The sequence below is a fragment of the Bacillus rossius genome, chromosome 3, assembly GCF_032445375.1.
Source record: "Bacillus rossius redtenbacheri isolate Brsri chromosome 3, Brsri_v3, whole genome shotgun sequence".
Lineage (NCBI taxonomy): Eukaryota > Metazoa > Arthropoda > Insecta > Phasmatodea > Bacillidae > Bacillus > Bacillus rossius.
This window is the reverse complement of record NC_086332.1, coordinates 1,417,611-1,430,576: the sequence shown is the minus strand read 5'-3', so window position 1 is coordinate 1,430,576 and position 12,966 is coordinate 1,417,611. Positions and strand designations below refer to the sequence as shown.

General features: G+C 41.1%; 1 protein-coding gene across 1 annotated transcript; it reads left to right on the top strand.

The window, feature by feature from the left end:
* The first annotated feature begins 2,732 nt into the window (after positions 1-2,732).
* On the top strand, positions 2,733-12,598 carry LOC134530065 (large ribosomal subunit protein uL18m). Its single transcript, XM_063364615.1, has 4 exons — positions 2,733-2,997; positions 7,866-7,979; positions 12,230-12,341; positions 12,422-12,598. The coding sequence occupies exons 1-4, from the start codon at positions 2,798-2,800 to the stop codon at positions 12,548-12,550; spliced, it is 555 nt and encodes a 184-aa protein (XP_063220685.1). The 5' UTR covers positions 2,733-2,797; the 3' UTR covers positions 12,551-12,598.
* Positions 12,599-12,966: the final 368 nt, after the last annotated feature.

Below are 12,966 nucleotides of genomic sequence, written 5' to 3'. Positions count from 1 at the left end.
CTGGGGAACACTTTGCCCCTCAATGACCAGACGACAAAGAAGGCTTGGTGCTTGCCACAGTTCTACCAGTTCCCCGGGCATGGGAGGGAAGAAAACGGCTGAGCCGATGAGAAACCACAGTGTAGTGGGGGACAAGGGGAGGAAGCACCTCTTTGCCTGGGTGAGTTTCTACGAATTAAGGCGCGACTGGTGGCCACATCAGCCAGCTCAATACAAAAAATTACTTTATCCAAAACTTGTGGGCACATTTATCTCCTTTAACAAAACGACTATCAAATCCTAGCAGCAAACTATTAAATGAATAAGCTCGTGTATATGTTTAAAATTAATATTTAAAAAATTACATGAAGGTTTCCACACAATAAATCTGCAATTGTGTTGACTAATACACACATCGCCATGGAAATTATTGAAACAAATTTAAAACAAAACATAATAAATACCTACAACTGAATATGAATCGCCAAATATATACCGTATATAAATTAACGGTACCTAATTGTTTTTAATACTCAAATAGTTTTATATATAAAAATACTGCTTGGCAATACATAAAGTAAATATTATATTTACATAATATTTAGTACCTAAGTACTGACGTCGACCCAAGTGTCTCCTCGGCTCCTTCAGGCCGTTATGCCTCGTCAACGTCCTCTCTTGTTTCCCCAGTGCAACCATTAGTGCAGTGCATCGGCCAGGGACGCACCCGCGTGCGCCCTAGCATGCCAGTGGCTTCTTTTGTGCAATAATAATTCTGTGTTTGTGTATTTTTCCCAAATGGTCACGGGCCTCAACGAGTATGTAAATAATGTAATCGTAATTTATTAATTCTGTAAATTTGGTGTTGATTAATGTTTCGTTTAGCTGTGTAAATATTCTGTGTTTTCTCAAGTGTGCTAGTATGTAATTGCAGCCTGACGCGCCGCGGGGCGGGACCTCTCCCACGCCGGCCGATTTCTCCTCCCCTCCCCCGCAGCCCGCGAGCTCCGGCCCGCTGGCGGGCGGGGAGTGTCAGTCGTGTTCAGGGCTCGAACTAGGACAGTCGTGTACGCCGCTCCGCGCTGCTCGCGAGGCGTGTACCTTGAGCTTGTGGCCAGTCTTACGTTTCTAGTTCACTGTCTGTCGCGGCAGCCAAGCTGCCTCCGCGAGTCATTCGCCGTCTTACTGAATTTACGAGTTTTCGAGTGACGTTACCAGCCGAGAGTTCCAGAACGCGGACGTGCAATTACGGGTCTCAGAACCTCCATCGTCTTACGAAACGTTACGTAACGGGATGCGCACGTATTGCGCTTCTTCACGGAGTAACCTTAAACGGGGTCAGTATTACGTATAAAAATTCCCAATCCATGTCAGAACGTCTTAACGGGCAGTACGGTTTTACGGGAGTCCGGGTCGCCGCGGGAAAGGCGCTTGTTCCGCGACGGTTCCGCCAGGCTGCGGCAGGCTCTAAAACGTCAATAAAAGAGGCTCGTGAAATCGTCAACGCCGAGTTGTTCTTGGAACAGTCTACCACTATTCCTCTTCACCTAACACCTCCCTCCAGGTCCTGCAGTTCCCGGTCCCGGCCACGTTGGCCTGGACCCACACCTCACCGACGAGAGCAGTACGGGCATAACTGGACAGTCACGCAAGCAGGGAATCGCGGGCCTCAAGCCGAGGGACGTCAGTACATAGTAAGTGCGCTACTGATTAATGGTTCCACAGTCCACGACCTCCTAGGACTTACACGGCACATTTCTTGCCAACACCATGTTTTCAGCAAACTCCTCCAAAATAGTCTAAAGCAAACAGTTTGAACTAAGCTAACATAAACTGTTCTCAAAAGTTTTATAAGGATTTCGTAGAGCATTCTCTACCAAGTACAATTGCTACGAACGTCACACAAAATGCATTACTCAGTAGTTAGTTTCGGTGGCCAGCTAACATTGATACAAACTTGCAACCATTATCACAAAATTTTATTTTGTCTAGGGAGAAATACCACTGCCATTCAAAATACATGCACGAGCCCATTCATGTCCTTGAACACAAAATTGACAGGGCAGCCTCAACCAATTCAATAAATAAAGTCGACACCTTACTTGACATGAGGCTGTCGAAGGTTTTGCTGACAGTGGGCTGCTCTCTAAGCCAGGCAGCGGCTACAGACGCCATGCAGCAGCACCATGCGCGTCGGATGAGTGCACTCTCTTTTCTATGGATGAGTGGCACTCTTGCACAGGAGGGGCGCAACTCAAGAGTCAGAATTTGGCCACAGAGTTGCGGTTGAGAAATTACTACATCAAAAATTATTTTAAATGTAAACAAAACAAGAAATTTCTTTAAAATAAAATTTAAATAAAAAGTAATTAAAAAAACATTCTTGGTTCATAATATATGGAATATTAATGGAGTGGTGTATTGAGTATAATGGCAAAATATTATTCTTTGAAAATAATTTTTAGTAATGTTATATCATCACGCACCCATTTTCCATTTCCCGGATTTGAAGTCTGGCTACTGGCCTTTGCCGGTACGCCCTGCGGACCAACCCAAAACAGCTTCCATCGCGCCCGGAGGCGCCGGTTTCAGTTCTGTGCCAAGCCGTTTGGGAGCACAAAAGAGGTGCTTAGCGCTAGTGCAAAGAGTATTGCTGTGATAGATACTCCTATACGATTGTGGTGCCACACTGGCCAAAGAATGTCGGGCAGCAGTCTCGTCCTCGTGTTTTTGCTCTATGATATATATGCTTGACGGTGTACTGTAAAAAGTATCTCTGCTGGAATGTTTTGTTATAAGGTAAACATTGGTGTTAGGAATGTTTGGAACTAAAGTATTACAAAGTTTGATTGCTCCCAGGAGTATTCACGCTTCTGTTCTTGCAAGGTCGACAAGCGGAGACTCAACAGTTCGTGATGATTTCTGTAATAGAAATCCTCGTAACTTGGAGAGACTGCGAATCGCATACAAGTGTGGAGGTTATCACCTTGAAAAACCCGGTCGCGACTTCTGGCATAAGTAAGTAGATCAATAAAAAGTTACAAATATTACAATATCGCAGTGGGTAACTGTTCTTATTGCGTATCCTTAAAATATTTAAATAAAAAAGGAATGGAATGTTTCTTTTATGAATTATTTCTGGGGGAATATTTTAATAGCGCGGCTGTTCCGTAAAGTAATGATACAATTCCGAAAATACGTTTTTCGTACACTAGAGACGTTTCTATATTTACCCTAAAAACAGCGTGTATATATTCTCGCTGGTTTCTGAAAAATCACTGTTAATAGATGACATTACAATACCTGTGTTGGTGAAGTGTTTTAGCGTGACAAGGGACGAGGGGGGCTGGGAGATGGGTAAATATGTATTGTACGGATTAGCGCCAAAAAAAATCTTACAAATATGAAATAACTTTCATTATATGCTATCTTACGTCCTCTTTTCAGAACCGCCTGCGGAGATAAAAAATTCCAAATACTTTTGGAGATATGGCCGTTCTTATTTTGCTATACCAGACGTGTGTAATAATTTGACCGTCGCCATTTTATATTTTGCCGTGTGCGCGTGAATGTCTAAATAACATAAATTTTCCATTAGGTAAGGTTAGTTACATTATAAATACTTCAAAATAAACCGAAATTAAAAATAATATCAATTTATTTTACATGTTGTATAGTTTTAAGTATTTATAATGTAACTGACCTGACCTAACAAAATGGGACAAAGGTAGATTAGGTCAGGTCAGCTACATTATAAATACTTTGAAACTGAACAGACATTAAAAATAATAAAATTAATTTTATTGGTTGTTTAGTTTTAAAGTATTTATAATGTAGCTGACCTGACCTAACAAACCGGGAAAAAGGATGAACAGAATAAACTCACGTAAGTTTCTTTTTACATGATGTATTCGTTTACGCGAGAGTCCGTAAGATCCACATAAAGTTCTGCCATTCCCGATTACACCCGAATATTCACCTTCGGCCAACCTCGGGATTTATTTATTTTTGCGCAGGAAAAATGAATTGAAATATTAAAAGTGGTCGGATAGGTTAGCTACATTAAAACACTTTAAAACCATTTGGATGGTTAGTTAGGTTAGTATAGCTACATTAAAATAAACAGAGAAATATTAATAAATAAACCCGAGGTTGGCCGAAGGTGAATTGTTCGGGTGTAATCGGGAATGGCAGAACTCTATGTGCATCTTAGGTTTCTCCGTTCGGGAACATCGCAAAAAAAAAAATGATACTTGTCAACAAGCAACCATTATCGCCGCACGAGTGCACAGGATGAAAATTAAAAAATTCGATATCTCCAAAAGTATTTGGAATTTCTTATCTCAGCCGGGTTTAATGAAAAGAGGAAGTTTAAGAGCACAGAATAAAGGTATTTTCGGATTTTTAAATTTTTTTTAAAAAAAAATCGCCAAAAAATGAAGATTAAAAAATTCGATATCTCCTAAAGTAATTGGAATTTTTTATCTCCGCAGGCGGTTCTGAAGAGAGTACGTAAGATAGCATATAATGAAAGTTATTTCATATTTGTACGATTTTTTTTGGCGCTAATCCGTTTAATACATATTTACCGGGAGATGCAGAGACAGGTTGAACAAAGGGGTGTATAGAGGGAGGAGGGATCGTGGGTGGAAGATTCAGAGAGTGGAGAAGAACGGAAAGAGGAAGGCAAGTATTCCTGGTGAGGCCGGAGCGGGAGTGGAATGTGATTGAGAGAAAGATACTGGATGTGAGACAAGGAAAGGACTTGAGGAAGAGGCTTCAGAAATTGGTTGAGTAGGGGGATGGGAATCCTTGCCACTGGGCAGAAGCCCAATCGCAATTTTAACAATTAATCAGTCAATCATTGATGCAGTTGCCGCCATTTTATTCTTTACTGCGTGGGTCTGTGTGTGTATGATTTGGACAACTTCAGTTAAAATCTGAAAATGGTCGAATACATTACGTTAGCTACATTAAAAACACTTCAAAACATTGTGGACAGTTAATTGGGTTGGGAATAGCTAATTAAAAGATACTGTGAAATCATTTGATGGTTGGTTATCTCATGATAGTTTCATCTTAAATTGGTAATTCCTAAGCATCCATTAAATATATTTTAACATTATTTTTAATGTAGCTATGATACTAACCCATTCAATATTCCACGCTATTTTTAAGTATTTTTACTGTAGCTAACCTAACGTAATCAGCCATTCTGATGATTTAACTGAAGTTCTCCAAATATTACACACACTCACACAGAAAGCTAAAAATTGAGGCAGCCGCATCAATGCACATCATAGGGTAAGTAAGTTGTAAGTTATAAACTATGATTTTTCAGAAATAACTAACCTTCACAACAACTTGCAGCCGTTCAGAAAATCCATATTTCAAACATGCAAACGTCTTGCTTCATTTGGTGGGAATCTTATATTTGAATGATCATGCTACTGAAAAATAATTCTGCTTCAGGTATTGAAATGATACATAGTAGCTGTACAATTTTACAGAATTTTCAACAATAATGTCAGGAGATTAAAAAAAATAACAATAATTTTTCGTAATTTTGTTGGTTTTTTTTTACCAGATGCTTTCTCTCCTGTTCTGTGAAAAAATTGGGTTATGTGTATTAAAACATTTCCCAGGCTTTGTGAGAAATTTTTGTAAGATCCTTGAAAAGTGCTTGAATTTTCTTTTCACATTGAAGTGTCAACCCTGACTGGGATTGAAGTGGGAGACGCATTGAACCACAACAGGTAGCTTGGCAAGACGACTTGACGATGGTTCAGTAGTGTTTTGTACAGTACAGAGGACAGTTTCTGTAAGTATATTGTCTTCTGTAGATTTTCCCCATCTTCCCTACTTGTATGGTTCAAGGACGAAAAAATAAATAAGTAAACCCAGTCCTTTGCCGTCCGCATTGCAGACCAGTGGTCTGTGTGCTCCGGTTGTTCCGTCATGTCACATGTCGCGGGTTTTACCAAGGACACAGGAAAACCCTAACAAGGAGGAAAAAGGGACGTTTTCGGGTGGTTATGTAATTAGTTGCTAAGTTAAATTCGATCCAATAACAATTTATTGACAAACTTAATAACACCAAAAGGAATTGCATTGATTCTCAAACTAACATAACACTTAAACAAGTCGGGTTCTCGTGGAGACGAACTGCGGTGGTAAGTTCCCACTAGAACACAAAATGTACGAATTAACGGTACGTGCTCGATTCCTGAACAATTAAAACAAAACAAAACAATACCCTTAATTGTGGCGAGCCGTGCGCTCGTCACAGCTAACGATCAAAACGCCGTCAATTTCAACTACTAAGGCTATACCACATACAAGTCTTAATGAACATGCTTAATCTAAATATTACTCAAAGTTACATGTAACAAACAATACTGATAGTTAATACCAGTGGTGGGTTACAGTTATATACACGCAACTAGTCATGTAACGCTGTCAATGTCTATAGCTTGGTTTTCAGCACTCTTCCCCCGGTACCATGTGAAGCTTTCTCCGCATTCCCGTAGTAACGCCTAAGTTCTTAATCTTGACCGCTGTCTCTTGTGTGTAGAATTACTCGTTACCGACGGTAGAGTTAGAGTCCATACAGAGTTACGATCTGGTTGTGATAGTGTCCTGATAGTGTCGTGATCGTGTCAATACTTCCGCTCTCTCGGCCCTCACGGAGTTTGCTAATCCCCGCCCTCTATGCCCTTGGGGCTGAACCGTCGTTTTTAGTTAATGTTCCTTCTGAAAGATTTTATGCTTACTCCAGCGACGCTTCCACTTGAACTGTCTATATCCTGGGTTACAACTCGGAGAGGTCTCACCCAGTCGATGTCTTGTCGGTCCTCGGGCGGCAGCAACTCCGCGGCGATTGACGGTGTAGGCCGGCGAGCGGTGTCTGAGCAGCGAAGCAGCCTGCCGGCTGGATGTCTCAGTTGTTCTGCTTATCGATAGTCAGGGCGCATGCCCTTTTATACTCGCAGGCTTCCCAGACGAGCTGGAAGAAGAATAGTCTCGTCTATTCGGGGGAAGCCTGCCCAGCTCACTGTGTTGCAGGTGGTATGCAGTGAAAAGTCAGGGGTACAATACTTTGCAAGTGTACGCAGGTACACACGTTACAAGCATGCCGCCAAATGTTCCGTGCTCAGCCGCAGCACAGATAGAGTCCAGCGCAACCTTTTACACAGGGCAGCCCATCAAATGTTAATAAACATTCTTGGCTAATACTTTCCATTAAATTAGATTAAATAAAAGTACATGTCACTTAAAAATTACATTTTTTGAGGCATGTCTCAAATGGATTGTCGCTATCCGGGAACTAAGCCACCCTGATCCATCCAACTTACAGGGCCTGGTTTTCCGGGCATATGTACAGTGTGAGGAGCATTAGAAAAACCTCATGATTTAAAATCACGATATGGCAGAGTGGTGTCTGTTCACGAAAACCATTTAAGAATGTGTTAAGGGTGGATGTGTAGATCTGTTTGCATATATGTTAAAAAATGTATTTTTAGATGAGTTAAATGGCTAAATATATGTTTTCAGAATACATTTTAGGCATGAAACACACAGAACAGATAGTTTAAAGCCGTCAAAGAACTTGCATTGCACCTTTATCGCCATTTCAATGCCATATAACGTTGCTATAACCGCTATAATCTCATGGTTGCCCTATGCACGGCAGTTCAAAGCCTTGCATCGTGAGGCGATACCTCACTAGAGGCACTTGCGAACATCGCGCTTATCATCCCACCCTTAATGAGGTTCCACTGTTCATAGTATTCACTTGTAAATGATTAAAACTAGGAATGTTGTTAATGTGGTTACATTGGCTTCCTGTTGAAGTGAAGTGGTGACAAGGGTTTGTCGTAGTGCAGACTGCTCCTGAGCCAGACCAAGCGATGTGTGAAGGCTGAGATAGTCCACCAGTCGGGCAGCACGGTTGTGTCGGCGTCGACTGCGGAGTGGGCCATCAAGCAGTTCCTGTACAGGTGAGTGACCAGCTCGTCACTTTCATGAGGGAGCAACTGCTTGGCTAGGGGTTGTCAGGGCATTGTTGGTTAGTATTCTGTATTCCATCAAGCCCGCATACTTTGCATACTTACTAGAGTTTTACAGCAACACTGGAAACATGAAGTGGGGCACCCGAAAAGGCCTACAGATGTTTTGAATGGTTGTGCATTAGTATTGGCCAAGTATTGTGTATTGAATATTTATATTACAGGGCTGCCAGCCACCAGGTAGGTAAAAATTAGGGTGTTTTAGGGCTCTCAGACATAAAATTAGGGAACTTTTAGGGACTACTGAATTGAAATTACAGACTTTCAAAAACAAATGGTTCACAGAGAAAATTTTCTAGATAGGCTATATATTGCTAATTACTTTGTAAAATGGTCACCCTTCTCCCCAGTAAACAAGAATACTGTGTAAATTAATAAAAATAAGTTTCCACAATTTAATATGGTGGTTGATTTAATTTCTGATATTGAAAATAAATAATGCATGTCACTAAAAACTAAGGACATTAAAAAATTAAATTTTTGGTTTACGTAATATTTTTGCTTACACCATTCCCTTTTCCACCAATGTATTTTCAATGATAGTTTTTTTTACATTTTGTTTTAATATTTTTTATCTTACAGAAATAGCTCACAAATAAATGTCAAATGAAGATGAATAACATCTGATTAAGGTCCTTTAAAAACAAGGAAATTGGAGTTTCCCGATTTCATAAACTGGAGTGGAATTCAAGATCAATTGTTCCCCATTAATGTTACCACAGACAATGGTGACAGAGTGAAATGGTCACAGCTGTGTGGTCTTAAGGTCACCAAAGGAACACAGGAAATTGAGATTTGGTCATCTAGTGTGCATAAAGAACCGACGACATAAATTATAACAATTCTGAAACGAAGAAAAATCATGCCTGAAGTTGGACGGGCTTACCATTATCAGATGCCAAGTACAAAGATTTGCAAACTTTATGCAGGAAAATGATAATTCCACCAAGAATACCTACAAATGCAGCATGATTCAAATGCACAAGACTGTCTTCCTGAGACTGACACAGAAGATGAAGTTGACTAATTTTGCCAGTTTTTTATTGTATTCTTTGGTGTTAATTTTTGTTAATTTGATGATTAAAAATACTGATAAATTAACCTCCACAGAACACAATAATATAATCTCTTGGATTAGTTGATGATAAAAACATTAAAAACCAATGGACATATTAAGATGGTCCCAACAAACCTACTCGTGTGATTTGTAATAAGGACCCATGTGACATATTTTTATGAAACTTTTGGTGTAACTCAATTTATATAATTTTCATTAGAAAGATGTCTCTGTTACATCTATATGCCCAATTTACATATTATTGCCATAAATAATTAAAATACAGTGATACATTACAGTGTGCTCATTTTGTTTTTCTGCTCGCCTGAAAATTTTATGATTTGTAGGTTAGCCCCTTCTTACAAATGACTGATGATATTGACATTAAAAAGAAAAACATTGAAGCTTTATCTAATATTAAATTTTCACAAATAAATAATTGTGAAACAAAGATGAAATACATTTTAACAATACAATATTTGGATTGAAAAAAAAAAACATTTGAATGTGAACCAAATGCTGCACATTTTCCGATCTTTATTTAAATTAACCCAAATTCAGTTCTCTGCCAACTTTTAATCTTTTAAGTTAGAACAAACAATTTTTTTTTACAATGTGATTGAAAAATTAGGTGATAGTTCTTGATTACAATTGTCATTTTTCCTCGTTCTACTTCTTCTGAAAAAAGTCTGTCATTAAAATACTTTTAGTTTTCTTCTGCAAACTATTTTGTAAATCATCAGCTTTTCTTTTGTGTGCAGATGCTTCCTTCTCCACCTTTGCAAGGTGGGCAGAAAAGTACCCACCTATCTGCTCATTAAAGAATCCCGTGTGTAAGAGACTTTAGTAAAAGATGTGTGTAGATAGTCAACATTTATTGCAGTACATACATATTTCATTAATGGCATCCTCCTCCCCTTCAGCCATCCTTACCTCGCCACATGTTTTATTATACATTTTTGTTTCAAAAACTTCAATTAAAAAGGGACTTTTAGGGACTTGAATAAAATTAGAGGACTTTTAGGGACAAGCAGAAAAAAAGGGACTTTTAGGGAATTCTAGGGACCGCTGGCAGCCCTGATATTATTACATCCATTAGATATTTTTTTTTTTGTTTTAAAGTATTCACACATATCTATTTCAATATTAGATAAGTCATGTTACATAATATTACAATGATATCAAAACAAATAAATATGTATTACTTAATTCTGTTTGTAGGTGATTCTGCTAGATTTTGGTTTTTGCAAGTGGTGACCATCAATATGTTTAGCAGAAAGGTGTTGAGGCATTGTAAAACAAAAATGATAATCATTATGAAAATGTGATGGGTTACTTTCTTTAGTTCTAGTTACTTCAATTAAAAGTTAGAGTGCCATCCAGATTGTTGGAGTTATGAAGTCATGCATATAGGAAGGAGCTCGGTAAGTGTTAATTGCTCGAAACTTTAATGCAACCACCATTTACTATCAAATATTGTATTACAAAAAATGGAAGTCATAAACAAATGTACACATTAACCTAGGGTATGTCACCTCTTCTAATGTAGTACATGTTGGATGAGGAAAGTGTTTCATTATTTTACAGAAGAATATTGTCACGTTAGGTTAAAATAACTAACAAAAATACTTTATGTAAAATAAACCCATCAGTTGGAATATGTAAAGAGTTTTCTTTAAACTTAATTGGGGGGAAAACTGTAGCTCAAATGACACTCGCTGGGCGTAAATAATAGGTAATTACTCCTTTACAATTATATTCTAAGGTTAGGATCTGCACGCCATATAGGATGTCTGGAGAGATATTACTTAGACCAAAGTAGTTACTCAACATTTTTCTTTTATTTTCAAAGTTCTAATGTTTAAAACCAGTCTCTACAAATAGGTAGTCTTTACAGATTGTAATTAAAAGTACAATTATAATTAACAACTATCCTTCAACGATGACTCATGTAATTAACTACTGATCGACCCGACCATACAATAGAGAGAGAGCTTCACCAAACACTACCTCCCTTCCAACACATTATTTTAAGCACATCTAAAACCATAATTTATTATTACACCTAAGAAAAGAAAGATTAAGGAAGCTGAACATTTCCCCTTCCAACACTAAAACATATCTTTAGGATCTCTCCTGCCCTTGTAACCCAAACTAACTAAACATCGACGATTCATACTCCTTTTGAGGGAGCCTAAAGCCGTCACATTCTACTCCAGAACTCCACTGAATGGTTACCAGGTCGGGCAGCCTCCTGACCAATGAGCCCACTCCCCCCGGAGCGAGCCTGAACTGAATCTTCCAGCAACTCTCAACTAGGGGGAGAGAGGCATAAGCAACCCCTCTCTAACTCCCGCTTGAATCCCTCCTCACCGCCTGCCCGAACAGTCCGTGGTTGTCGGAACCAAGTGTACAAGCAGCTGAGCAGGCTCCCCCCTCCACCCGATTACCTTAAACAAGATGTAAGTAACCCTCATAGACGCACTGTGAGCACTGCGAGCACTGTGAGCACTGCGAGCAATGTGAGCACTGAGCACTGCGAGCACTGCGAGCACTGTGAGCACTGAGCACTGTGAGCACTGCGAGCACTGTGAGCACTGAGCACTGTGAGCACTGCGAGCACTGTGAGCACTGTGAGCACTGAGCACTGTGAGCACTGCGAGCACTGTGAGCACTGTGAGCACTGTGAGCACTGTGAGCACTGTGAGCACTGAGCACTGTGAGCACTGCGAGCACTGTGAGCACTGTGAGCACTGCGAGCACTGTGAGCACTGTGAGCACTGTGAGCACTGCGAGCACTGTGAGCACTGTGAGCACTGTGAGCACTGTGAGCACTGTGAGCACTGCGAGCACTGCGAGCACTGCGAGCACTGCGAGCACTGCGAGTACTGTGAGCACTGTGAGCACTGAGCACTGTGAGCACTGCGAGCACTGGGAGCACTGTGAGCACTGAGCACTGTGAGCACTGCGAGCACTGTGAGCACTGCGAGCACTGTGAGCACTGTGAGCACTGTGAGCACTGTGAGCACTGCGAGCACTGCGAGCACTGCGAGCACTGCGAGCACTGTGAGCACTGCGAGCACTGCGAGCACTGCGAGCACTGTGAGCACTGTGTGTTCAACAGCACGGTGGACTCGGCTGCGTACCAGAACCTGGGGCGGGTGCTGGCCGAGCGCTGCCTGGAGACGGGACTCACGGAGGTGCGCTGCGACCTGCACCCGGAGCCCGGCAGCAAGGTGCGTGTCCCGGCGACTGCCCCCGGGTGGAGCGAGCGGGGAGGAGCGGGGTGACCGAGCGAGGGGGTGTGGTGCGACAGGTGGCAGCGTTCCTGGCGAACGTGGAGGAGGGAGGCGTGACGCTCAGCGAGCCAGCCAGGTTCCTGCCCCACAGGCCCTGGGACGACGGCCGCCCCGACAAGCCCTGGGCCGTCGTGGAGGAGGGCTGAGCGCATCTGTACTCCTGCCTCGGACAAGCATTAAATAACTCTCTGTTCCTCTTTGCACTGTGCTGTTCCCGAGGTCCTTCCCTCTTCTGTGGTTCACTTTGCACTATGCTGGAGAAAAGTATATATTAAAATTAGTTAAACTAACCACTTGAAAGAGTGCCAGCCCTGTGATGCATAGAGGTCATCTTGTCACTCGTCACCACGTTGTGGTTAACAGCCTCTTCTAGGCTGAGTCCTGGTCACATGACGTGTGTTGAGAAACATGCTGTAGGGATCTCGTGACTCCACAATGTTAAAGTAGTTGCATTCATCTAGTGAATAATGCCTGGAGTTTCTACAAACAGCTTTTAACGTGTAGTTTTGATATACACATTCAGTGCTTAATGAATGAAGGTTGACTATTTTGAGCGGGAGAG

Bases quoted from the DNA above. Each gene is read 5' to 3' on its own strand.
- LOC134530065 (XM_063364615.1), top strand. From the start codon at position 2,798: ATGTTTGGAACTAAAGTATTACAAAGTTTGATTGCTCCCAGGAGTATT. The intron at 2,998-7,865 runs GTAAGTAGATCA...GTCGTAGTGCAG, and splicing joins GGTCGCGACTTCTGGCATAA to ACTGCTCCTGAGCCAGACCA. The intron at 12,342-12,421 runs GTGCGTGTCCCG...GTGGTGCGACAG, and splicing joins ACCCGGAGCCCGGCAGCAAG to GTGGCAGCGTTCCTGGCGAA.